This window comes from Wyeomyia smithii, chromosome 3 (genome assembly GCF_029784165.1).
Source record: "Wyeomyia smithii strain HCP4-BCI-WySm-NY-G18 chromosome 3, ASM2978416v1, whole genome shotgun sequence".
Lineage (NCBI taxonomy): Eukaryota > Metazoa > Arthropoda > Insecta > Diptera > Culicidae > Wyeomyia > Wyeomyia smithii.
The window spans coordinates 13,577,343-13,602,377 of NC_073696.1; the positions used below are offsets into that span (position 1 = coordinate 13,577,343).

Genomic DNA, 25,035 nt, shown 5'->3' on the forward strand with positions numbered 1-25,035 from the left:
CGACGATTTTTATCACGGGAAAGACTCTTACTTCTATGTGTTACTTAGATTTAAAAGATAAATTAGTTATCGATTAATCGACCAACTATGATAGACTCGAAAAAGCACAATCAAAACAAGCAATAAAACAAAACAATCTGACAGGTCGACAAATAATTAGGTATCAATGTATCGGAAACTTTTTTTCGCAGCGGTATACAGACTTATACAGACATTTTTATGGATTATACAGACTTGCCAAAAAAAAGTCTGGCATCTCTGCTCATATGGTCTATTTTGCAGGGGGGATTTACTGCTGTCAAAATTCATATATGTGTGCGTTATCGCAGATCAACTCTGGTCCATGAAGTTTGTTGGTCCATGACGTTTAAAAGATTTCCTGTGTGGCGAGGAAAGTTCATGATTTTCAGATAATTGCAGGCTGCTGCCACCAAATTTCACTACGCAACGCAGTATGAATAAAAGTTTTCCGCGATTTCTAGAGTTTTGTTAAAAAAGAACGTTACAATTCTACTGAATTTTACCCCAATCAAAACGACAAAAACCAAAACAACCGGACGCCTTGTTGCCAAATATGCTGGTCACGGTTACACGATATTTGACAGATAGATTCCCCCTGCTATTTTGTGAATGTTCAGTTCGCCAGACTAGTACCATAGTGACTCTAAATATACTTTCACTGCTCTTTTCTTCTTTATTCTTCAACATTGACAGAGCCAAGAGCAACGTGAACATCGCGAATGGTTTTTGCCGCTTCGTTTTTACGTGAGAAAAAGTGACAGAACTAAACATTGAATTTCTGTAAAGTACAACAGCTATGCTCAAGTTAGTTCAACATGTTATAATATTATTTTCAGGTTTATAAACAAAATGATGGAATCCGAGTGTTGCTGTCGAATTTGTTTGCGTGCTGAAGTCGGGCTAGAGTTGATTTCCCTGTTCTGCAAGCGTAATGATGAAATAATCGCAAAGATGTTGATGGACTGCGGCGACGTTGTGGTAAGCTATTCGATAGTTTTATTTTTCATTATCTAAAATTTTGTATGCATAGGTTTTGAAGAATGATACACTACCAGGAAGAGTTTGCATGAGTTGCCTAGCTCGACTGGAACAGGCTTACAACCTACGTAAATTGATACAGAAATCTGATGAATTTTTCCGCAAGCCAAGTAGAAAATATGTGACTATAAAACCGTTGTTACCCGAAAGTCCGATTGAAAATGAATCTGACTCTAAAAACGAAGAAACGATCGTTGATAAATCAAGCAACTATCCGAATGTTGAGCAAATCGAAAGCATTACGACTAAAGACACATACACGATTATAAATTTGAAAGGACATCGGTGTTGTGGGTGCAAACTATTGTTTGATTCCCTACAACTGCTGGAACAGCATAGTGTTCAAACTCATCGTGCGAGAGCAGGTTCGAACAGTAAGGATACGAATAATTTGAGGTGTCAAAACTGCCATGAGCTTTTCCCTAACAGGATGAAGTTACTTAATCATACTACAACATTTCAGTCTAACCGCATTTTTTATTGCACGCTGTGTAACATTACATTCGATGTAGAGTATCGTTTACGACAACACCAGATGCTCAGTAAAGCTCATCGTAATCAATCCAATGAAAGTGCATTAGAAAGTGTGATTGAAAAGTCTCCAACAAATGTGCCAAAGCTCAAAATTCGACCTCTTCCACGGAAGCGGGTTACAAAAGAGTTGAAGTACCCGGACCAGCAAAGTATAATAGGTATTGATGAAACAGAAGTGTATCAGATCATTCATGTGGGGGGTGAACGCTGTTGCGGATGCGAGAAAATTTTCCCCAATCTCCACGAACTAAATGAGCATTGCGGCCAAGTGCATCAAAAAATCAACGAAAAAGCACCGTTTGAGTGTAGTATGTGCTACGAGACGTTTGATCAAATACAATCTTTCAACAGACACGATAGTGCTAGAAAGCATAAGCAGTTATATTTCTGTAAATTGTGTGACGTAGTTGTTGACGTTCGATTTCGTTTTGAACAACATATGAAAACCAGTGTCGCACATAAGGATGCTCTCGACAAGGCTGGAATTGAGCCATCGACAGTACCCGAAGGATGTCCTCGTACTCTGGAAGCTTTCGTAAGAAAAGTAAAAATAGAGGGTGTTCGCTGTTGTGGCTGCAATTACAGCGCTAGTACTAGCAAAGAATTGATGAAACATTCAGCGGAGGAACATAGCGCTACCAGAACGCCACAAGAAGAATCGGCACCATATGAATGCACAGTTTGTTTCCAACATTTCAGTAAGCCTGAACTGATGGCGTGTCATTCTAATGCAGCATTACAGAGCACAGTTTTTGAGTGCAAATATTGTGATTTTACGTCGGAGATAAAATATCGAGTGATGCAACATATAGCTAGTGGTGTGCATCAAGATTTGGTCAAAACGGAGAAAAAAGTTGTAGACCCTGAAGATAAGGGCTATATTTGCTGCTTTGTGAAATGTACACTAGTTTTTTCAAACTCTAATGAATTACTGGAGCACGTGGAGAGTGCTCATGCTTCGAAGCGCAGGGAAAACGCGGAAGAAAGGGAACACGAAGAATTTATATGCTACGTATGTCACAAAAGTTTTAGGAACGAAAAATCGCTGCACTTGCACCAATTTCCGCGTAAAACTGAAGTACAACATGCCTGTGGGAGTTGCGAATCAACCTTTCCAAACATGGCAGCGTTACATGTTCACGAAAAAATTCACAGCGGTGTACGAGAATTTCAATGCGAGGTGTGCGAAAAATCTTTCTTTGATGAGAGATCCCTGCGGGTGCACAAAGTGTGTCACAACTCTGAACGACCGTATGCTTGCGATATCTGCGGTAAATCGTTTTTGCGCAAAGGGAACTTAAAGGTAAGATTTGGTTGAATACAGCGAACAAATAATCTGACTGGTTTATGTTATGAAAAGGTACACAAACGTTGTCATGCGGACAGCATCTGGGATTGCCCTCACTGTGACGAGAAGTTTAAAACAAAGCAATCACTCGTCTTGCACGTGCGGTATCATACGGGAGAGAAACCCTACCAGTGTCGATTCTGTAGCAACCGGTACAGCCATACGACAGATCGCCAACGTCACGAAATGGCAGCCCACACCAAGGTGCGGCCGCATAAATGCTCCAAGTGCCCGGCTGCCTTTATACGAAAGCGCCAGCTGCTGATTCACGAGCGTATTCACACTGGCGATCGGCCATTCGCGTGTCACATCTGTCCAAAACGTTTTATACAGCAGAACAACTTGAAGAAGCATCTTGCATTGCACAACAAACAAGAACAACGGCGGGATGAAGAAACAGAATCGAATTATTCGATAGAGGTAGTAGAAATCATAACTGGCGATCACGATTATACGATGGAAGAAACGTATCTAGAGGAGAACGAGATTGATCCTGTACAAGATCAAGATGGAAAATGATTTTTTGTTAATAAATTGCAGAAATTGCATAAACTCTTTATTTTACAAATACATTTCATCACAAAATAATAATATTTTATTATATTACGATCATTTTGATTATATAAATTCATTTCGAACCTTCTTTTGATGGAGGAGGCGGCTTCAAAATACCACGCTTGCGTAGATATCGAACGATAAATGGTGTGGCTCCTAGAGTAATGCTTATTCTAACAGGAGCAAACACTTTGTGAATTGCGTAAGCTATCACGAACGTCCCCGCACCGGCCCCAGTTTTACTAGCCAGTGCCGAGTTAGCCCATCCGAGCCGGTCTAACAAGGCTACCATGTCTATTCCGCTGCAACAAAACAAGAAGAGAGTGTATTTCCATATTACTATGGATTAGGGAATGGAGATCTGGGTTAGCTTCAAATTGTTTGTTTTTAATTATTCATATGATGGGAAAACTATGACACTCCAACAGCGCAGTATTTACAAACCTAGAAACTAATACGTAACATGCCCCTAATGATGTCAAGCTGATTCCGACATGAAATACGAGCACTGTAGAGCCATATTCCTTGACTGCTTTCTTCAGGCGTTCCTTGCGTGTGGCTGGCATTACTTCCGCTCGTTCATCAGTCACCTGTTTAGCTTGAGGAACGTCTTTGGCAGTCATTGTAACACAATTAAGCGAAAAATTTCTAGCGCTACCGTTGCTATTCAAAGGGTTAGTATGTTGAAGCAGCCCGTTAAAATGGCGTGCTAATAAACCTAATGTACCTTTTTGCGCTTTATCCTCATAGTCAGACCAGTTGGAGCGCACCTCCTTGCGCAAATTGATGTAATGCGAAGAGTGCAAATCTTGGGCTAGAAATTTTCCCTCCTGGGCCCAGCCACCACCCGGCATGTTTAGATGGGTGAACTTGTGCAGTCCACCAAAGGGACTGGGAACATTACTTTGCATGGATGAGTTTAGATTAACGGCGCCACGACAATCGTAGGATTCGATATGAGGGTCGGTACCGCAATCCCTAGTGCGAGAATTGTCGACGGTCACATCGATATGATTCGCTACGTACGATGATTGATGCGTGAGAATAGCTGACGAGTTAATGTCACGGGCACGCTGCGGCGAAAACCGGGTAGTTTCAGCCGGATCAATATTGGCAGGTAGAGGCAAAGCTGCCGTTGCCGGATAGTCTCTCTGAACAGACACGTGCAAACCCTGCGAGCTTTTGGGAGGCAGAGCACCTGAAAATGGTAATATATATTTGCATCAAAACCGGTACATCGTAAGTGTTATAGGACAGGATAATTATCCTCCATCCATGAAAAGCTACGAGCAACGTTCTATACAGTAAATTAAATACATTGTAGGGGAGGAGGTGGGAGGTTAGTTGTGCTGATCAAAAAGAGTCAAAGTGGAAAGAGAGGTTTCTTAACGTCTGGAGTTTAATTCAATGAAACTGATAAGTAATTTCGTTGACCTACATACCTTCCATTGTACCTATCATGCCGGTCGACATCGAACGCGCTGTGCCCGTGACCTTGACGGCCGTTTTAAAAACTTGCTGCAATTGCTGCGCCATTTATCCAGTAGTATTAAGTTTCACCGTATCAGCTGTTTGCAGTTCTAATTATTTGTGCGATTGTTAATTTTAGCGGTTTTCGCACTTCTTTGTAAACGTACACTAAGATACCTAATTTGCTCTGTTTATTTATTTTTTCTCCTAGAAAATTATGGTGACTTGGAATTTTCCGTTAGATAACAACCTCTGCCGACGCAAGCTAAACAATGACTGAGGAACGAGACTATCGCTGAGTAAATTATCCAATTGCATAGAAGAAACCAGTTGAGTACTTTGTGTGCGACGTTCTTTTTTCTTGTGACTGGCACTTAGTCTGTATTTACGATAAGGAGAAAGTATGAGTATATAACACGTTTGGAATGGCGTTTTTGTTCATATTTTTAAATTCTTGATAATTTACACAGTACGTATTAATGTTTTTTTCGGCAGCGGTAATGTTTGTTGTATTTAAAATATTTTTAAAATTGAAAATGTTTTCTCATATGAAACAAAGGTATACAGATTTTTCTTTCAATGCAATGAGTTCCTTAACTTTGTCGCTTATGCGAAAAAAACTTCAGAGCTGTATTGTTAGCGTGGCATAGACAGACATTTGTACCGTATGATGATTGAACTCAATTGTTGTTTATTGCGTCAAGCAATATGCTAAAATTAAATTTAACTGGTCGATGGACAAGCATGAAAGCAACGTTAAGTGTCTCGTGTTGACAATGATGGAATCGTTCAGCACAGAGGAATAGATCAGCTGTTCACGGCGTGATTATTACCTCCATTTGTTTTAACTGCTTTTTATGATAAATATTCTAAAAAAAGATCATAAGGGGTCTTCACATCGAGCTCGTATACGAATACCGAGCCGTAAACTGCGTATCTTCCATTACTCGTCAATGGAGGTGAGTATTTTTACGGCTGGGTATTTGTTTACGAGCTCGAAATGAATCCCCCTATATTGTTTTTGGCTCATGTGTATATTATTGAGAGTTAGGATGTTGACCTCGGTTGTCCGACTTTTCCTAGAAAACCATTCCCCAGAAAATAAAGTGTCGAAGGATTTTCCCCAGAATGAACCAGTCTCCAGAATACCAAATCCCAGAATATACTAGTTACCAGAATTCTAAACCCCTGAAAGCACTAGTTACCAGAAAACCGTTTCCCAGAATGCACTAATGCCCAGAAAACTAATCTCCAGCATCACCGTAACCAGATAAAAACATTAGTATTCAGTTATTATATTGTTAACATTCTAAATTATTTGACATTTTTAATTAACACTTGCGTACCTGACCCCTCCAGAGCCGAAAATATGAAATTCTTTTACCTGCCGAACCGAATTTGATCGAACCTTTTTCAAAGGATCACAAATTTATCATAGTTTTTGGGACGGTAGGGGATATTTGTTCCGGATTTATCGAGGGGAACGGTGGGGTAAGTACCCTTCCAGAGACACAGGCTAAATTGAAAATGGTAGCGAAACCTTGCTTCAACGTATCAAGCTTTAGGTTTTTACAAAACAACACTATTAACGATCGGTATTTCGCCACTTTGTTTCATTTCGATAGTCGGATTCCCTCAGCCGTGCCAGTTCTGAGTTGACTGTTTATCGATGACTGCAGCCCAAGCCGGGAAGCGTATGAACCCGGGCGCGGCGGGCGAGCGAGCGCACCGCACACCCACGCGGGGCGGACGAACGGGTGGCCCACACCACCACACGGCCGGACGCCCCGGAGTGCGTTGAGGCAGAAGCGCTGGCAGGCCCACGACGCGACACTCGCGCGAAGCGCAGACCCGTGACCCGGCAGCCCCGTAGCCCGAGTCATCCCAGTCTCCAGAGCCAATCCTTATCCCGAAGTTACGGATCTAATTTGCCGACTTCCCTTACCTACATTGATCTATCGACTAGAGACTCTAAAAAGCTGTTGAGAGTTTGCGTGCCCCAGTCTTCGATTTTCAAGGTTTAAGAATATAATATCGACACAGCAATTTAATACCATGCTTTACCAGCCTGTCCAACCATATCTCTCTATGAAAGACTTCCATGGCTAGTATGACTGTTAAACAGAAAAGAAAACTCTTCCGATAACTCTTGTTGGCTTCTCGAAGGAAAGGATTCATGTTGCCATGATTACAAAGGCGCTACCGTTTCCGGTGAGCACGCCAATGCAAACGTATACTCAACAGGCTTCGGAATTGTAACCGGGTTCCCTTTCGCTCGTTTAATATATACTTGTGGATGTTGCATCAACAGAGGTAATTTCTGCAGGGGGCTGCCCCCCATGTGAACTAGATTAACCGAATCAAAATAAGAAGGGGTATTTTAGATTTTTGGTCAAGGAGCCTCAGAAATCAATTCGCTACTGTGTTTTTGTGGTCGACTTGTGATGTTCATTCAGCCAAAAACGATTACTGAAAGTTTTCTTATTTTATGACTATGGATGGTGTCAAGCGCTGACTTATTTACTCCATGAAAGAACAAATGTATTAGTTGACAATAAGTTGATTCAAATGATAGAATCGTTATACATTTCAGATAAACAACAACTCACTTTTAACAGATTTTCATGTTAAAAAATAAAAATGCTTATTTCTTCGTTTTTGGATAACAGTTTTCTGGAAAACGGTATTTTCTGGGAAAGTTTCCTGGGCATTGGTTCATTCCGGATAATAACTTTCTGGGGATTAGTACTTTCTGGGTAGCAGTTTTCTGGTGATTGGTACATTCTGGGATTTTGTTTTCTGGGGAAAAAGCTTCGGCGTTTTATTTTCTGGGGAATGGTTTTCGAGGAATTGTTATACAATCGTTGACCTCTATTTATTCCGAGGTGCCTTCTGTGATTATATGTTGAATTGAGCCATATAAGTATTGTGAAATGTCGACGGTCCATACAAAATTTTTAGAATTTATATAGGCTCCAGGAAGATGGAGAAGAAGGGTCCAAAATAGTCAAAAATCTGTCCACGTGGAATGTGGCCCCTTAGATAAAAACTCGAAAACACTTGTGAGGCATTGAGCAAGCATACCGAATTTACGTATACTTGTGAATGTACAAATTTCTTTTTCTTAGAATATTGAATGTTTCTATGGCATAAGGAACAGTTTACTAAACTGCCGAGAAGAAATTTATTCAAAGCTTCACGGAGAATTAATATTTAGAACTCGTACAGGTACTGGACAGCGGTATCGCTGTACTCAATTTCATGTTAAAAAATGAGCGTGTAATGTAATGTTTTGGATACACAAAAGTTTTTGTTTATCATCTAGCGATTTCTCTTTTATAAGTTCGGTTTCCTAAAGTGATGTTTACTTTAGAAACCGAATCAAACATTACCGTTTCATCTATTTACGATTATAAAATTCACTGATAGATAGGCGAATGAACATGAACTTATGCGTAACAAACCTGCAGAAACTCTCGGCCACAAACAGATTACAATTTATGATTGTGTTCTTTATAAAGTGTTTCGTTGCAATTTTTCACCCTAGTTTGATGTAAACTAACTTATTTATACAAAAAACTACTAAATACTGCCAGGTAATGGACCAGCAGTAAACACAGTGTACGTGAAAGATAGCGAGAACGATGACGAATGAATTAATAGCGAGATCAAACAGGATTGCCAGGTAATATCAAAAATGTAAGTGTTGCACTTTTTAACGAGCAGAGCAACGTATATTTTTTATATTGGCGTATAGGTAGTAGAAATATTTAAAAAGCATGTGAAGTGAAGTAAACGTATTCATCTCTTACTAGACTCTATAAAATATTGTAACCTAATATTTATCAATTTGACGATATTTTTGTTGCGGAATGAAGATATTTTGATTCACTAATTCATTCCAATATAGAACAACTCTACGCCCATCGACAGTGTAATACGATTCAGTATAATGAGTAAAATAGGTAACAAACACCGATTCAAAGGAATTTATTGATACAATTTTAGATATTCAAACTACCACAATATTTAACAAAAAAATGTTTATCATATATTATCTTAGAGACAAATGTTTTACTTGTGAGATAAGATCATCGTTACAGTTACTTTCACTAGCCTCTGGTGCCAATTGCGATGAATTCTGGGATTTGTCGTCAGTTAGTTCTATCTCGTCACCCTCTCGAATATTTTCTCGTTGTGATGCATTGTTGTCATATGTTTTTTCAACAATACGCAGCTCTTCGATTATCACTTTTTCAGTACATTCGTTATGGTCATTGTTTCGGCCCGTATTACCATATAGCTTAAACTTTGGGATATCTTCTTGGTCTCGAAGCCAAAGCGGACTTGTTAACATTTGAGCTTTGATATATGCGGATGCTTTGTAGCATGAGCCGCTGCAAAAGTTCTTACGTTCAGTTATGTCGTACACCTTTTTGTTAGACAGAGAGATGTTGTATTTTTGCTTTGGCTGGCTGTAATAAAAATTGTTAAACTTATGTTTCTAATGCCAATAATGTAATACTACTTAGTCAATTCCTCCTTGCATAGTGGGTAGCCACAAATCCGCTGGATTGCTCTCTCTTGGATGACATCTTCGAAGTGGCATTGGTTGATGTCTCGTAACTTTAATGATAATGATACGAAATTGATGCACATGTTTTAGAGCACTAAATATTCATTGAGATGAAAAACAACTCACATTATGAAGAAACCATTCAACGTTTTCAACTGGCTCTATTAGAGCTTCTACAATTGACTGAGCTTTAGCATTGCATTCCTTCTTTTTACGTAAAGCTAATTGCAGTTGCACTTTGCTGAAAATTTTACAAGTTGATTAGAAAAAATTGTTACCAACACAATCTAAACTTACCTGAAATTTCTCGCTTTGCGAGGAAGTTTTGTTCGGTTAACCTTTTCTTCATCGATTGCAGCCTTTTCGTCTTTAAATACGTTGAAATTTTCGTCATCAAACATTTTGAATCATGGTATTTTTACAATAGTTCAAATCTGAGAGATCAAATAATACCAATTGTGCAGCAAGCAAGAATTTTGCCAAAACAATACAAATATTCAGTGGTGCCAGGTTTAAGAGAATGAATGGCAGCTGTCAGATTTGTATTGAGACAATAACGGTGTGTTTCGCAATGTTACGTTTTGCGGTAAATATTTTAATCAGTGCTGTCAGGCAACTTTTCTTGAAAGCTATTTTATGCAATGCATTTTTTGATAAAATGCTGTAATTCTCGCGTAATTTTTGAAAGCGACCTTCCTAACATTGAGAGACTCTCTTTGTACACTTTTCTTTGATCAATAATTATGTTACTTTTTCCATATTTCATAACAAGACAGTATTACTAGGGATCATTCAAATAATACATAACGCGCTCAGGGGTTGGGGGGTATTCAGCGAAGCGTTATATTGCATGTGGCAAACATGTAGAATTGCGTTACATGGGGGTGGGTGGGTATTGAAAATTGCCAAATTCCGCGTTATGTAATATTTGAATGGTTCCCTATCTCTCGATTAAGGGGAAGAAAGCTTAGAAAATATATATAATGACGACGTAATTAACGAAACAAAGTGAGAGAGGAGAGAATCTGTCATTGTTACTTAGGTCCCTTCGAAAAATTACGCGAGGATTGAATCTTGATTAAATTTGCCAGACCCTGAAGTACTTTGTGTTAATTTGCAATAGCAAATTTCTTTATTCCACTGTGTGCGGGCAAACTACAGAGGAATAATGAAACGTCATCGCCATTTAAGACCCAAGTAAGAAAGAGACGCCAGATAATTGTTTACGAACTCAGCACGTGCGGTGGTGGGTTGAAGCTGACTAATTTTACAATGCGCTTTGGGCAGCACGGCAGGTCAAAACTGGGTCAAAATCGAGCGTATAAAGAAGAGTTTTGACAGCAGTTAGTGCGCTTGCAGGTTAAAACGAGGTGAGCTGGTGGAATGAAGAAATTCGCTATAAGTTTCTACGGATTGCTACGGATTTTTTCTTTTCGATAAAATTACGATAAAATTGAAAAAGTGTGAATAACCATACGACCGAAGTACATAATTTTCCCATAATTTTAAATTGGATCTAATCGTGGGAGAATATTCTTTAAATTTATTTAATATATGTTCACTCCGGGACAACTGGAAAAAAATGCTAAGATAGTTTTAAAAATCCGATTTTGTAGGTATGTTTTTATCGGTTTTTTATTATCAAATTGTTTATTTAGAGTGTTAGATGAGTTTCTTGAATCCAATTACTGATTTGGCCTATCCTGTTTATATTTTTTCTTCATTTTCAGCTCGATTGTACATGCTTTTGATTATTTTCCGAATGAATTTAGCAGAAATGATTAAAAAGGTTTAGCAAATTCGGAATTTACGCGGCTTTGTTACGTGGGTTTTTAAGTGCTATGTATCCTTCGCGTAAAAAAGACTTTAATGTAATTTTTTTTTTTGATTTAAATAGTTTTATTAAAGCGACTTCCCAAAAATAGGGGGTTTTAATTTAAAAAATACCTGCTTTCGCATACTAATCGATGACCGACTATTCAGTAGGCCCTAGGTAATTTTTTTAGATCTCTAAATTGATTACATTTTTTTCATATTTTCACTAACGGGCTAATGTATTTAATGGATTTTTGTAAGCTTTCAGTGGGGACCTAGGGGCTAGACAACTTTATTTTAATGAAAAATATTTCGATAATATTACACGATATTGGTTGATATACTTTGATATTTATCGTTTATCTGTCAATTGACATCCTCCAACGATAATGCAACGCTTGAAGTAACGGCAATGCCGTATGATATAGATAGAGGGGTGCCCGAAAATGGAACGGTAAATACTTCTTAATATTGAATATTGGAAATATTTCGCAATATATCAATAGTGTCTTACTCCTAGGTGGGGACCTTATTTACAGATCTCTATGTGTAGTATAGTTTACAGTTCCAAGCGAAGTGAAAAATTTGACAAGTAAAAAAGCGCAAATTTTTGTTTGCGAAATCTGTCGTGAAAACCCGTTTGTAGAACACGCAGGTATTTTACCAGCCTGCAGTTTACAGGTTAAGTGAAGCGAAATTCACGAGTTTACACTCCGAGCGAAGTGAAAATTGGCTGCAACTGACAAAATATAAACGCACGCAAGTTTTCGCTTGCTACTGCTTTTTCACTAGCGTTTGCATGCGTGAAAAAAGTGAACCCAAGTGAAAAAGATGAGATCCACAACCTTCGATTTCGCTGGATCGAATTTTTGTACAGTTCCAAGCGAAGTGAATTTTTTTACGGTTGCATTTTTCACGAACGTAAAAAAATGAACATTTCGTATGAGATTTTCACTTCGCTTGGAACTCTAAATAGGGCTTATGACGATATTGTTTCGTGGAGTGTAAAGACATTTGAAAAATGACCTGACCTCCCTGTGTCATGATTTCTTGACGGCAGGGTTTGTTTTGAAATCACTTACAGCGGTTAAAACTAGATTTTTTCTATAGTTCTGCTGTTTAAAATAACAAGGTCAGTAGAATATGTTTTGCTTTTAAGATATTTTATCAAAAGAAAAATATATATACAAACCCCTAAAACCCCCTATTTTGTTGTGTAACAGCTCCAAAATCCACTCAACAGCAGTTTAACAAGGTGTAAATCAACAAAATTGTTTGTTGGGGTTGTGCGTAAAAATGAACATTGCAAGACGATTCGGCTCTTTTACTCCCAGTACTAGATGAAGGCCCCTATAATAATCGTTCGAAGTTTAACGTGGTTTAACTCAGGGGACATTTGTATATTACCTAACGTAAACTTCTCCAATTGCCGCAAACGCGCAGTTGGGCTTGGTTGGGCTTTAAAGCTCTTGTTGTCTTGTTTTTGCTTTGGCCTGTTTTTGTTTTCTTCTCTTTTCAATGGCCAGAGAAAATGTCAAATCATATCAGCATACTGTTATGTGAACACCCGAGGTGATATCCGATATCATCTGGCGATATCAGGTGATATGCGGCGTAGTCTGAATAAGACATTATTCGCATAAGTTTTTTAAGATATATTTAAACCTAGATTTAAACTCCAAAAATAATTTCGGGCCACTGTGTAATAAAAAGTCCATCGTATTATGTAATGGTTATTTTTTATTCTCGCTTATTTTCCGTCGGTCTAGTTCCGCCACTGTTGTGGCCAATCATCGACGCCCAGGGAGGCGACTCCACACCCAGGACCCTAACTCACGATCCGTTTATTAACGGACCGGTGCCAACGGCTTTACTTCCTCATGCGATGGGAGGCGTGATCCCAGAGATTTTTCGCCTCAGAAAATCTCCCGGTGTCGGCTAGGATTGAATCTAGACCAGTTGGGTTGGTTGTGAGTGGATCACGCCACCTCACAACCATCGACACCTATGTCGGCGGTGGGATTCGAACCCAGGCGTCGAGCGTGGTTGGCGGAGACGTTACCAACCTCACTAGGCCCCCGCTGTATTATGTAATGGTGAAAACGGAGAAATTTTCCTTTTGTTTTCTAAAAATATAAATAAAATGGCTTCTTTGATTAACGAATTTTATGTTCACAGGTAGATTACACATATATTAACTAAAAGATCATGGTTTGTTTACAGTTAGGTTATTTAGCTATTCATGGATTTCCAATTTTTATATATCATCTGAAAGAGTGATTTTTTAAAAGTTTATATAATTATGCTTCGATTTTTGAATGCAGAGTAAAAATTCGCTATAAATCGCTACAATGACAGTTGGAATATGGGCAAACTGTCATTGTAACGATTTCGAGCGGATTTCGAGCAGTTTTAAATCGTGATTTAAAAAGCGAAAGACAACGTAAGAAAAAAAAAATCAAATCACGTTCTACTTAGAAAATGCAGATCTTTCAGATGATATAAAAAACTGATATAGCTAAACAACCCAATGGGGTACTAAAGCCCTATCCTGATTTTGATCTTAATCGATAAAGCATGCCTTATACATGTTACATTCTTAATTTTCTTATTTCAAGCATTATTTAGCGAAATAAATGTTTTTTGTTTATTTTAAATACTACAAAACATCGACGAACTTTCACGGCAACATTGCACAGTGAAACCACATACATAAGACATACGTAACACTGGCGTTTTTTTTCTGGTACACGTTGCCCCATAGTACTCCGTACCTCGTCCTGTCCAACAGCTCGACAAATAATGAACAAAATGAATTTTTTTTTCTCGGCCTCATCGAGCGCCAAAGAAAATCGCATAAGGAACTGTCAAAAAGTTATTTACAAAATCAATGCAGCATTTTTCGAGTAGGAACGAGACAAATGCAGGGATGCGCAGGTACACTGCCTTGAAAAACAACTCAAACAGTGATTTTATTCAGAGCGTGGTACCATTCGAGTAGTTCATTTTGTACCAACTTTTTTGGAAGATATCTTCCTGAGTGTTACGTATGTCTTATGTATGTGGTGAAACTATAATATTGTTCGAAAGCAAACCAAAGACAACCCTGATAACACTGGTACAACCATCATCGTTGCTCTATGTTTCTGTGTATGTACTGTCAAATGGTTTCAAAATTCAAACTCTGTGGTGAAAACCGATGGGCAAATTTATCATTGTTGTTGTCGGTTTTCAAATGGCAAAACTGTACAATAACGTCAAAAAAGGAAAATTACTCAACTTTTTATTTTCGAATTTTCAAAAGTTCTCTGCATTTTCTGACTTGCAAAAAAGTGCTATTGTGTTTGTGGAAGCCAACTTTATCCTGTTCATTTATAAAAGCAAGTTTTCATCTTTCATTTTAGTCCCCTATTGGCATTTGGGTCTTTCGCAAACTGGTGAACAAAAGTTCACTTTCTTTGGCTTGTTTTGTCCCTCGTTAGTCATGCGCCATGCGTTACACGTGCGGTTAAAATTTGAACTAGCGGTGTTATCGGTGTTACGAATAGCAACGCTCGAAAAACAAAGAAAAAGTTTCCAGAACGAACTATTAAGCAGGTAGAGTGCGGAAATTGAAATTGCTGACTGAAAAAAGTCTATAAGCTATCAAGAAGTTGAAAAAAATCGTTCTTAACTATCATTAAATTGCGCTCTAGTGATAACAGTCGCTATTGTTGCTGAAGATATTAAATATTGCTGCGGGAATCGGCATGAAAAGCGGATTTTCCGAACGCGATTATCGTTATCTGCAAATTTCGGACAAGATGGCGGCATCAACGGAAGAGTTCGACGTCGAAGAGTTGCTTGAGGCTCCGTACAGAAAGGAGGTAAGTGAACCGTGTCGGGATAACGAGCGTATCGGAGCAGCGGTTTATTTTTAGCAATTATTTCATTACATCGAGGGTTCTTATTAAAAAAGTCTGCGAAATGTGTTAAACACAATAATCAAATAATGCGTAAGCTACTGACATAGCAGTGTTATTAAAACATCCTCGTTTTTACATTTTGTAGACCTGCCGTTGTATCAGTCGATTTTGTGTGGTCAGTGCTTGTGGCGGCTTGAGAGAGAACTGACAAAAAGGTATATACTGACGAGAATAAAAACAGAAAGTTGGTTTAAAAGTAATATCCGGTCACGATTGAATAACGATACATATGCTGAATGACGTGAATCGTTTTCAACCTTGATCGAAGCAATTGGTTCAACATGAGTTGCATATCTGAACCAAATATGAAACTAACAATCCAATCGTAATAAGCTGTAGTGGTTTAAACGTATGATTTTTTCTACTTTCTAGGCTTGAGCAAGAAATCTCCACAAGCCACATTTGGGAGAGTTTACACGGTTCCTCTCAAAAGTCAGTGGACGTTCAGTCCATTTTAAATGGCAAATGTACCGACCAGAAGGGCTTTGCTAAAACATGCTGCAGTCGCTTATTCGATAAAAGCATTAGAAATATAAATATGTTTTATTCGATTTTAGATCATATTGAAGAGAGGCGAATGAACGTCTAGGCACTGTCAAAAGTTGCTAAAGGCAAGTTTTCATTACTTATATTCTTTTAGTCTTTTGTCTTGCTACATTGTATATGTAGCTGTAAAGTCATACTGTATCAAATCTGTTGAAAGTCGTCGTTTATAACTGACGCCCAACATGTGTTTCAGCTATACTTGTAATAATCAAGCAAATGTCTCCTTATTTGTCCAGGTGTCGCTAGTAGAATGCTAGAGCAATAGGCACATTTGCACTCAACTGAAAATGGTCGAATCAAACGGCTTGCAACACGATGTTAGGTAATTAAGTCATATAAAGCCTTATTTGCTTTAGACGATCGTAAAAATGCTAAGTAATTGTTATCTATGGCATCTTATATTTGAATATAGATCGAAGAAGTGCGTGTCTTTTACCCCGCTGGAATCGGCCTTGCAAGCGAAGCACTGGTACATAAATGCCGAGAATGCCGAGTCTATAAGCAAAGTAATGACCGACCGAAGACGACAGCAAAGTTTTTTTTTCTTGTCTTACAAAAGCACCGATGAATGAGTTTGTCACCGATCAAAGGTCGATTCAAGCATGGTCTTTCGTTTTAGATTCTTCCAAATACGGGCTCAGGCGTCGCTGATCATCGTTCATCACTCGTACCCATAGACACACATTAGCTCTCTTTGCAGGATATAATGCCACTGGTCGTTTGGTGCTCCTAATCTTTCTCACAATCTTGAGCGTGCGTCTGTGTACTGTCATAACGAATGATTTTTTGGGTCTCTTCTAGGTCACGGCCATTCTGCAATAAATGCCGTCGTCAGCATCGTCGTTGTCTTAGGGTTTATTGGTTTTTACGATAAACAGCCATGCTTGAATTGGTGTGAACGGAACTGACCCATTTCTTCGTTGTCTGGTTTGCTGTTTGCTTTTTGTATTGGTTCAACATTGTGTAAAATTTGTTTTTAAAATATCAACCACTAACAGTTAATATTGAAATATTACAATGGCTTTGGTTTTAGTCACTCGTTTTTTATTATTAAATTAATTAAGCAAAAAACCATAAGCCATTGAAAAAAGGATTAAGTTGTCTCTTGGTAATTAAAAATTGAATTTTGCACAATGAACCACAGTCAAGCATGCTGCAAACTAAGTTATACCCTTCTCCATTCCTAGAAATGAATCGTTTTCAAAGGAAATGTTTTCCCTTACAGATTGCTTGCGTTCAAAGTATTTTATGGGCAAAAATCGCGGCGAATTCGTTCGTTTGAATCGGTAACTGGCTGCAACAAGGTAGAACATAGATAAACTCGGACAAATGTAATCAATATACTGTTAAAAATGTCAACCAACCGAGTGCATAAGCCAGACACATTATCCCTTATCTCAAGCGTATTATTTTTGCAGACAGTGCGAACTCTAGATGTATACGCAACACACTTGATTTACCTTCGCCATGCACGGTATTGGTGTGTACGTGTACAAAACATAAGCACAGCCAGATGTTAAATGTTGTGGTCGATCCGTACAGTACGGAATTGGTTGAGGTCTTCGAGTCACCCTAGAAACGGGACCTTATACCGAACGATGACAGAACAATGCAATAACGGTAAGTTAAGTCTAGGGAACTGGATAAAGCAACGGTGCTGCGTAATAAATGGATCAAGAAGTATTATAGGTAATGCAGGGGTCTTCCGACACAGGAAAAAGCATTTATCGCCATCAACAACGGATTGTCTATAAATGTTATATTACACATAAATTTAGTACTTTGAATAAGCAGCATCCCTGCCAAGCTACAGTTAAGATTAATATCTCTCGAATATCTTTCTTTTTCCATTCTTTATTGTTTTTCCTCGCACGAAAACGGTTGTATCACGGTACCCTCTAACCATGAACGGAATCTGCTGCCATCTACCATCAATTTACGCACATCGAACTGGGATCAATTCCTCCTGTGAATGCTTGCAATCTTTTATTATACGAAAATCCAAATCACCTGAACTAAAATCCAAATCTGATATGTATGTTTGTGTGTGCCCGTTAGGATGACGGATCACCGCAATATAACGGAATTTCTCATGGCGAAAGGAGAGAGCGTGACAGTAATCGTGGAAAATCTTCGAGGTAAGATGCTCGTTTTCTAGAACTTCAATTATGTATCTCATTTTGGTTTTTTCTTCCAGACATCGCAGTCGTTCACGAGATCGAGATCGTGAACGGGAAGGGGAAAAGCGTCGCAAGGAACGTTCACGTTCGCGGGAACGACGCGATAAAGAGAAGGATAAGGATCGCGAACGCCGTCGTACTAGTAAAGACCGATCCCGTTCGAAGTCTCGTGGTCGGGATCGTTCCAAGGATCATAAGGATAAAGAACGTCGTCGTGATCGTTCAAAGGACCGAGAGAGAGAACATCGCGTTGAGCGTGTCGATCGCGACCGGGATCGAGAGCGTGACCGAGACCGTGAACGACGCGAACGTGACCGTGAACGAGAAAGAAATGTACCTCATCCCCGGGAGAAGGACTTTCGTCGTCGCAGCCGTAGCAAAGATCGCAGGTGAATGCATGGAAACCTAAAAATCTTCTGTTTTGTTGTGGCTTGATAGAATAACTGTGATACCCCTGATTATATAATATATTATAAATTTTTTTCTTGCTGTTTCTAGACGCCGTTCTCGTTCTCCAAGGCCATTCCGTCGGGGTCGCACACCACCGAACGGTGTCCGCTACCGGGATGATTCACCACCGGAAGAACTTAGCGCAGAGGAGCGCGATGCTCGTACCGTTTTCTGTATGCAACTTTCACAGCGGATTCGCGCACGCGATTTGGAAGAATTTTTCTCCAGCGTCGGTAAAGTAAGGGATGTGCGATTGATTACATGCAACAAAACGAGGCGCTTCAAAGGTATAGCTTACATTGAGTTTAAAGATCCGGAATCGGTCGCATTGGCCTTGGGGCTATCCGGTCAACGATTACTTGGAATCCCCATCTCGGTCCAACACACACAGGCAGAAAAAAACCGGCTGGCTAATTCTCCACCGGCGCCACCACCAAAAGTTACAGCAGGCCCAATGCGACTATACGTTGGTTCGCTACACTTCAATATCACTGAAGACATGCTCCGTGGTATATTCGAGCCATTCGGAAAAATAGATCACATTCAACTAATTATGGATTCTGACACTGGCCGATCTAAAGGTTACGGTTTCATAACAGTGAGTATTTGTAGTGCTAGCTGGTTTTTGTCTATGCATGTCCCTAATTGTAATATTTATGTTTTGCAGTTCCATAATGCAGATGACGCTAAGAAAGCACTAGAACAGTTGAATGGATTTGAGCTTGCCGGACGACCAATGAAGGTTGGTAATGTAACCGAACGGTTGGATGTTACTACTCACGCATCGCTCGACACTGACGAGATGGATCGCAGTGGCATTGACCTTGGTGCTACAGGACGATTGCAACTGATGTTCAAACTAGCCGAAGGAGCTGGTCTCGCAGTACCTCGAGCAGCAGCAGATGCGCTGCTCGCAACAGCACCACAGCCGGTACCTCAGCAACCGATTCAGCAATCGCCCCCAATTGCCACCCAGTGTTTCCTTTTGTCGAATATGTTTGACCCAGCGACTGAGACGAATCCGAGCTGGGACATTGAGATTCAAGACGATGTCATTGAAGAATGTAACAAACATGGTGGTGTCCTGCATGTTTACGTGGATAAGCAATCTCCGGCCGGTAATGTTTATGTTAAGTGCCCTAGTATTGCCACGGCTGTCTTAGCGGTAAACGCGTTGCATGGTCGCTGGTTTGCTGGGCGTGTCATTACTGCAGCATATGTGCCACTGATCAATTATCATACATTGTTCCAAGACTCGGCTACAGCAACAGCACTACTTAAACCTAATCGAACGACCTAAATATCCGGTTCAACGAATGACTGGTCGTGTGTGTATGTGTGTAGAGATGAGCGAACGAATGTTAGTTTTAATGTGATACCAAGTCAAAAATTTTACATTTCTGCTGTCACGAGCGCACTAAAATATAATTTGTGTGTGACCATTCTGAGAATAATACCACTATGCTGGAAGTACGACTGAGCGGGTTCATACAAACGTGCGTATTGGCGTGAGTTTTTTGTATTTGTTCCGTAAGCATAAAGCCAACTACATAACGTATGTTAGGGGATCCTGGTGTTAAGGTTATACGTTTTTTAGTTCTGAATATGTGCGATTTAGACAGTAGTTGATGCATTTCTAAAGAAATCCAATATGTGACATAAATTAACGTTATCACAAAATGCTAATTTTAGTATTTAGGAACACCTGAACTTTCCTACAACATTGGTGAAAATGTTAAAATTCAAATAAATGGTGTAAAACGATAATGAAGGCAGTATTTATGACTTCTCCGAAATGGGTCAAAGAGAAACATGCAAGGGTTTGAGTTGTGTTACTGGTTACAGATGGCGAAGTTTCAACAAACACTAGTTATTCCTAGTCATTGTTTACTACAAGTTTATTCGTTGAAAAATTTGTTTACTTTCTCGACTTCACTTAACTCAATTTTAAACACTTTAAAGTAGACAAAACCATGTGCATCCCGTAATATGAAAAACGTACTACGCACCAGGCACATTGATTCTACAACACTTCATGTTTCTGCATGTGAATAATCAGCTCACGATTGCGCACGTATGCCGCCGGGCAGTAAATGCACTGATGGGGTCGTTCGCCAGTATGGGTGGACATTTCGTGTCGCTTGCGATCGGTAAAGTGCGAGAAAGCACGTTTACAAAACCGACAGTTGTACGGTTTAGCTCCTGAGTGCACACGACTGTGAGCGTTCAGCTGCTCTTGGGTGGGAAACTTTTTCGGGCATTGATTGCAGTCGAAGAGAAATTCGGTGGAATGTACGGCTCGCCTGTGACGCTTAAGAACTCCCTTGTTTCGGAAGCTGGCTCCGCAATCACTACAAACGTGTTTCCGTAAACTAGAGTGTATCTCCAGGTGTGCCTTCAAACGTGCTGCTGTTCGGAACACCTTTCCACAAGTTTCGCAGGGGAATTCTGTTGTTTTGCCCAAATGGACTGTGTTTTCGTGCTCTCGGTAGACAGACCAACGTGTAAATGTTTGATCACAAAAACGACATTGATAGTGCTTAGTGAAGCGCGTAAATCGATGCCATACAAGGCAGGTGGTGTTTTCGAAGGATTTATTACATCCCGGGCAGACGTTCGACTCGCTACTTCTCTCAGCTTCATTTTCACGTCGCTTACCGGAATGATCTGTTGAACAGTGATCAAGCAGTAAATCTTCGCTGGAAAATTCTTTGGCGCATTTTGGTAAACAACAAACGTATTTACCGTTGATTTTAGATTGCTTGTTTCGCACATTGACGGGGAGAGTCTCGACTATGTCTTGATTTTGCTTCAACCCAATTTGTTGTGCGTTGTTTTCGGGATCATGATCTATTGAGTGAGCAGTCTGTATATGTCTATTCATAGTAAATTGCTTGGAGAAGATCAAATTACAGATATTACAGTGGAAGAGTTTACTAACCGACTTGCGCGATGATTGATGCAACAACAGCCCTCTGACAAACTCAAAACGTGCGAAACAAACAATACATTGGTATTCTCCAGCAGCATCTGCGTTGTCTATCAGGTGGATTTGGTGACCATGTTGAAGTAGCTCATTGTACGTTTCGAAAAACTGTCCACACCCACAGCAGCGCTCTCCAGTTACGGTAATTACCTTATAGTTTTCATATTCCTCAATTCGCTCAATGAGTTGTGTGTCTGGCATTGTTAAATGTCGGTGCTTCGTAATGGACCGTCTGTTAGATCTCGTGCGAGTTTTAGCTTTAATTTTGTCCGTCACTTCAGCTTTGAATAGTTTCAACACATCTTCGTCGTTGAATTCGGTTGTGGTTAGCATCTTTTCTTGGTTTGCTTGAAGCAAATTTTGCGTATGTTTCACGCTTTTCTTTTGATGGTGATTCAGAGCTTCAATACCACAAAATACTTCATCGCAAATAGAACAAATAAGCAAATCTTTGCTGGTGAAATAGTTAATATGCTTCGAAAGTTCTTTTTCGTTAGCATAACTTTGATAGCATATTGGACAAATAAATTCTTTGGACAGGTTAACCTTTCGTACATGCAATTGTTGAACATGATTGAAGAGTTGGTCTCGTTTAGAGCAAATAAAATCACATCCACAACAACGCTCGCCTGTCAATCGGAGATACTGAAACGTTTGAAAGGTAACCCGTTGTACAATCTGGGACTCAGGGATACTACTAGGTTGCACACCATGACAATCAATTACGTTGCTTAATTTTATGAAGTTAGGATAACTTGTTGACTGTGCGCTTCCAGATGAAAATTCTGTTTGCTCCATTGAAACAGTCCAATCGTTATTTCGGTGTTTTGAGTTTTCATCACTGTCAACGTTACTTTCATTTTCACTTTCACTCAGCAAAAACTCAGCATTCGAATCATATTCACCATCGGTTGATTCAACAAACTCCTCCACTTTTTCGCTGTAGAAAAACAATAACGTTAATATACGTAGCATATTCGTTCCTATGCTCTATTTCTTACCCACTAATACCTGCTATTTTGCAAATCTGCAAATGAGCTTCAATCTGATGTTGTCGGTTGAAGTACTGCTCACAGTTCTTGCAAACAAAAATGCTTCTCGATTTGCATGCGTCGATATGCCTCGTTAGGCTGTTTTCTGTTGCAAATTTGTAGAAACAAATGGGACAGTAATTTCCAGTTCCTTCGATTTCGATAGAGTGTGCACTAGTAGAGTGCTGCAAAAGTTCTCTTCTGTTTTCTCCAACAAAACTACACCCGCAGCATCGGTCGCCTTTCACTTCTACGACTAAATGGTCTGGCATATCGTCGATTCGTAGAACGACTTGTGGGTTGGGCATTTCAAATTGAACCTTTCTCATGGTACGTTGCAGGGATAATTTCGTGGGATCTTCTTCAGAATATTCACGATCTTCAGAACAGGAATCACGCTCAGCATCCTTTGTGAATGTTGTAACTGCAGAATTATTACCATCATCAGTCACGAACTCGTCTTCCAAAAATTCGTAGAGATAGTCATCCTTAGTTTCACCTTCCGGTATTTGTTCTGGTTTAATTTCGGTGTTTCGAACAAACTCTAATTCGACTGATCCACCATCACGATTTTTTTCATTCTTTGTAATCACTGGACATGGCTGCAGTTCCACATCACGAATCCTTTTCCAAATTTGATGACCTATTTTAACCTGCTGCATACAATCGAAACAGATGTACTGTGATCGTTGACCGTTGTCTGATATCTTGAAAAATGTTCGTAATCTTTGTTAGTAAATATTTCTAAGCACAGCATACATACCTAATCAACTAGCATACATACCTGAATGTTAACCAAATCTTGCATTAATGTTGCTAGTGGTGTTTCCTCTGCTGCGGAAAATATGTTGCACATTTTAAGGTGTACCGTACCGTCTACACCAACTCCCAATAAATTACAAATTCTGCAAAGTTTACGCATTTTTCGTGCCCAGATTCTTCCACCATAAACATAACAATGTAATATGTATTATCAAATTAAATCAAAACACTGAGCATTGACAGAAAGCAGAGCTGCCAGATGTTCTTGAAACAGGTCTGCAGGGTCTGCAACTGCTCGAAAACGCTATTGGGATGGTTCACCCGATTCACCGGATTCACCGCTCAGAAGAACCAGGGATATCAGGCAGATTTTGAGAGTCCGGGGTTAGATTTTATTGATACGCACATATTTGCAGATTTTTGTCAGAGTCTCCCCATGTTTACGCAGACTTTTTCAAAATTTATGTAGATATTTTGCAAACTTCTGCCTATGCGGGAGATTTTTTCGAAGCACGGATAGTTTTTTTCCCATTAGATTTCAAGCAAATTGATGCGGTTTTTCGAGCAGTCGTAACCTATTTTAAAAACATCTGGCATCTCTGGTATGCAACATTCACAGCGGATTCGCGCACGTGATTTGGAGGAATTTTGAAGTAGAATACTTCTCTCAGGAAGTTCGGCTATATAGGGATGTGAAATGAAAATCTAAAACCGAAAAAAGTGAAAAATATGTCCAATTTCAAATGCTAATAAATCGGTTAGTATTCGATGGATTTCCTTCGTTCTTGCAGCAATAGATTGGAAAATCTTCTAAGATTCTTCTCAAAATAAGATAATTGTAATTTTATTATTCACACTGTTGTACTATTGAAAATAGTCAAGCCTTGTCAAAACTAAAAATTCGACCTCTGATTGGTCGTTATATGCTTGCTTCCCAAGCACGGTCGACAGGATCATATACCTTGCAATTGGAAACATGCTATTTGGTCTATATAAGAGCCTGTTTCAGCCGGAGCCGCTCATAATAGTTCTAGACAGCGACAACAGCAGTCGTCCTTCCTTAGCAGCAGCACTTGCCCGTGGTTGGTCATCACGTCTCAGGAGCAGCGCGGTTCTTCTCAGCGTGTGTCGCCAGACTGCCATTATTCCCCCCGTGTTGGGGCAGCATGAAGATTGCCATCAGGAAATCCAATTTCGGAAATAGCTTCCACAGTGCATGTTGTCCGTGTAACTTAATTCCCCCAATGTTAGGGCAGCTCAAAGGTTGTAATTAGCAACCGATTTTGAACCGCAACATGCTTTTTTCAAGGCAAATAAAAAAATAATTGAAGGTTAATAATTTAATTTTCTGGCAAATAAATAAGTCATTGAAAGTTAATAATTCTTGTCAACGCAAGCAAGCATTCTGTGTTGCATCCTAGCAATTTAAATTTGTCGCACCCGTCGAATTTACTAATGTGAAATAGTTCCACAGTGCATGTTGTCCGTGTATCTTAATTTCCCCAATGTTAGGGCAGCTCAAAGGTTGTAATTTGCAACCGATTTTGAACCGCAAAATGCTTTTTTCAAGGCAAATATAATAATTAAAGGTTAATAATTCTCTGGCATCAACACAAGCAGACATTCTGTGCGGGATGCAATCAAATTCTGTTGTAATTGTCTAATTTTTACTTTCACTTTATTTAGTAAACCCCCCACTGTGGGGCAGCGCAAAGGCTGCGATCAGCATAACCGACATTGAATAATAAACTGCCCTGT

At 39.5% G+C, this 25,035-nt stretch overlaps 5 protein-coding genes across 7 annotated transcripts; 2 read left to right on the forward strand and 3 right to left on the reverse strand.

Moving 5' to 3' along the window:
* Positions 1-705: 705 nt before the first annotated feature.
* On the forward strand, positions 706-3,553 carry LOC129728031 (zinc finger protein 420-like). The gene is made up of 4 exons (XM_055686394.1): positions 706-765; positions 858-999; positions 1,052-2,896; positions 2,954-3,553. The coding sequence occupies exons 2-4, from the start codon at positions 871-873 to the stop codon at positions 3,458-3,460; spliced, it is 2,481 nt and encodes an 826-aa protein (XP_055542369.1). The 5' UTR covers positions 706-765; positions 858-870; the 3' UTR covers positions 3,461-3,553.
* On the reverse strand, positions 3,476-8,618 carry LOC129728046 (protein FAM210A-like). 2 transcript variants are annotated; one of them, XM_055686412.1, is made up of 4 exons: positions 8,431-8,618; positions 4,939-5,345; positions 3,941-4,694; positions 3,476-3,798 (listed from the first exon to the last, which is right to left on the reverse strand). In XM_055686412.1, the coding sequence occupies exons 2-4, from the start codon at positions 5,030-5,032 to the stop codon at positions 3,570-3,572; spliced, it is 1,077 nt and encodes a 358-aa protein (XP_055542387.1). In that variant the 5' UTR covers positions 5,033-5,345; positions 8,431-8,618; the 3' UTR covers positions 3,476-3,569. The 2 variants fall into 2 exon arrangements, with proteins under 2 accessions (XP_055542387.1, XP_055542388.1); XM_055686413.1 differs by lacking the exon at positions 8,431-8,618 and adding an exon at positions 7,836-8,358 and having other exon boundaries at positions 4,939-6,026.
* A 322-nt stretch (positions 8,619-8,940) lies between these two features.
* Positions 8,941-10,047, reverse strand: LOC129728047 (putative RNA polymerase II subunit B1 CTD phosphatase RPAP2 homolog). The gene is made up of 4 exons (XM_055686414.1): positions 9,840-10,047; positions 9,669-9,783; positions 9,495-9,592; positions 8,941-9,441 (listed from the first exon to the last, which is right to left on the reverse strand). The coding sequence occupies exons 1-4, from the start codon at positions 9,941-9,943 to the stop codon at positions 9,021-9,023; spliced, it is 738 nt and encodes a 245-aa protein (XP_055542389.1). The 5' UTR covers positions 9,944-10,047; the 3' UTR covers positions 8,941-9,020.
* A 4,667-nt stretch (positions 10,048-14,714) lies between these two features.
* Positions 14,715-20,265, forward strand: LOC129727362 (RNA-binding protein 39). 2 transcript variants are annotated; one of them, XM_055685142.1, is made up of 5 exons: positions 14,915-15,223; positions 17,927-18,006; positions 18,066-18,437; positions 18,547-19,096; positions 19,166-20,265. In XM_055685142.1, exons 1-5 carry the CDS (start codon positions 15,107-15,109, stop codon positions 19,796-19,798), a joined length of 1,752 nt encoding a protein of 583 aa, XP_055541117.1. In that variant the 5' UTR covers positions 14,915-15,106; the 3' UTR covers positions 19,799-20,265. The 2 variants fall into 2 exon arrangements, 1 of the variants encoding a protein (XP_055541117.1); XR_008728520.1 differs by lacking the exons at positions 18,066-18,437; positions 18,547-19,096; positions 19,166-20,265 and having other exon boundaries at positions 14,715-15,223; positions 15,408-18,001.
* Positions 20,255-23,889, reverse strand: LOC129727361 (zinc finger protein 84-like). The gene is made up of 3 exons (XM_055685141.1): positions 23,300-23,889; positions 22,486-23,222; positions 20,255-22,424 (listed from the first exon to the last, which is right to left on the reverse strand). The coding sequence occupies exons 1-3, from the start codon at positions 23,435-23,437 to the stop codon at positions 20,522-20,524; spliced, it is 2,778 nt and encodes a 925-aa protein (XP_055541116.1). The 5' UTR covers positions 23,438-23,889; the 3' UTR covers positions 20,255-20,521.
* Positions 23,890-25,035: the final 1,146 nt, after the last annotated feature.

Excerpts from the sequence above, each read along its gene's own strand:
- LOC129728031 (XM_055686394.1), top strand. The coding sequence starts at position 871 with ATGATGGAATCCGAGTGTTGCTGTCGAATTTGTTTGCGTGCTGAAGTC. Across the intron at positions 1,000-1,051 it reads TGGACTGCGGCGACGTTGTG|GTTTTGAAGAATGATACACT; the intron begins GTAAGCTATTCG and ends TTGTATGCATAG. Across the intron at positions 2,897-2,953 it reads TGCGCAAAGGGAACTTAAAG|GTACACAAACGTTGTCATGC; the intron begins GTAAGATTTGGT and ends TGTTATGAAAAG.
- LOC129728046 (XM_055686412.1), bottom strand. The coding sequence starts at position 5,032 with ATGGCGCAGCAATTGCAGCAAGTTTTTAAAACGGCCGTCAAGGTCACG. Across the intron at positions 4,695-4,938 it reads CATGATAGGTACAATGGAAG|GTGCTCTGCCTCCCAAAAGC; the intron begins GTATGTAGGTCA and ends TACCATTTTCAG. Across the intron at positions 3,799-3,940 it reads TGTTACGTATTAGTTTCTAG|CGGAATAGACATGGTAGCCT; the intron begins GTTTGTAAATAC and ends GTTTTGTTGCAG.
- LOC129728047 (XM_055686414.1), bottom strand. The coding sequence starts at position 9,943 with ATGTTTGATGACGAAAATTTCAACGTATTTAAAGACGAAAAGGCTGCA. Across the intron at positions 9,593-9,668 it reads TTGAATGGTTTCTTCATAAT|TTACGAGACATCAACCAATG; the intron begins GTGAGTTGTTTT and ends TTATCATTAAAG. Across the intron at positions 9,442-9,494 it reads TGCAAGGAGGAATTGACTAA|CCAGCCAAAGCAAAAATACA; the intron begins GTAGTATTACAT and ends TTTTTATTACAG.
- LOC129727362 (XM_055685142.1), top strand. The coding sequence starts at position 15,107 with ATGAAAAGCGGATTTTCCGAACGCGATTATCGTTATCTGCAAATTTCG. Across the intron at positions 18,007-18,065 it reads AATCGTGGAAAATCTTCGAG|ACATCGCAGTCGTTCACGAG; the intron begins GTAAGATGCTCG and ends TTTTTCTTCCAG. Across the intron at positions 19,097-19,165 it reads AAGGTTACGGTTTCATAACA|TTCCATAATGCAGATGACGC; the intron begins GTGAGTATTTGT and ends TATGTTTTGCAG.
- LOC129727361 (XM_055685141.1), bottom strand. The coding sequence starts at position 23,437 with ATGCGTAAACTTTGCAGAATTTGTAATTTATTGGGAGTTGGTGTAGAC. Across the intron at positions 23,223-23,299 it reads AAGATTTGGTTAACATTCAG|ATATCAGACAACGGTCAACG; the intron begins GTATGTATGCTA and ends ACATTTTTCAAG. Across the intron at positions 22,425-22,485 it reads AAAATAGCAGGTATTAGTGG|CGAAAAAGTGGAGGAGTTTG; the intron begins GTAAGAAATAGA and ends GTTTTTCTACAG.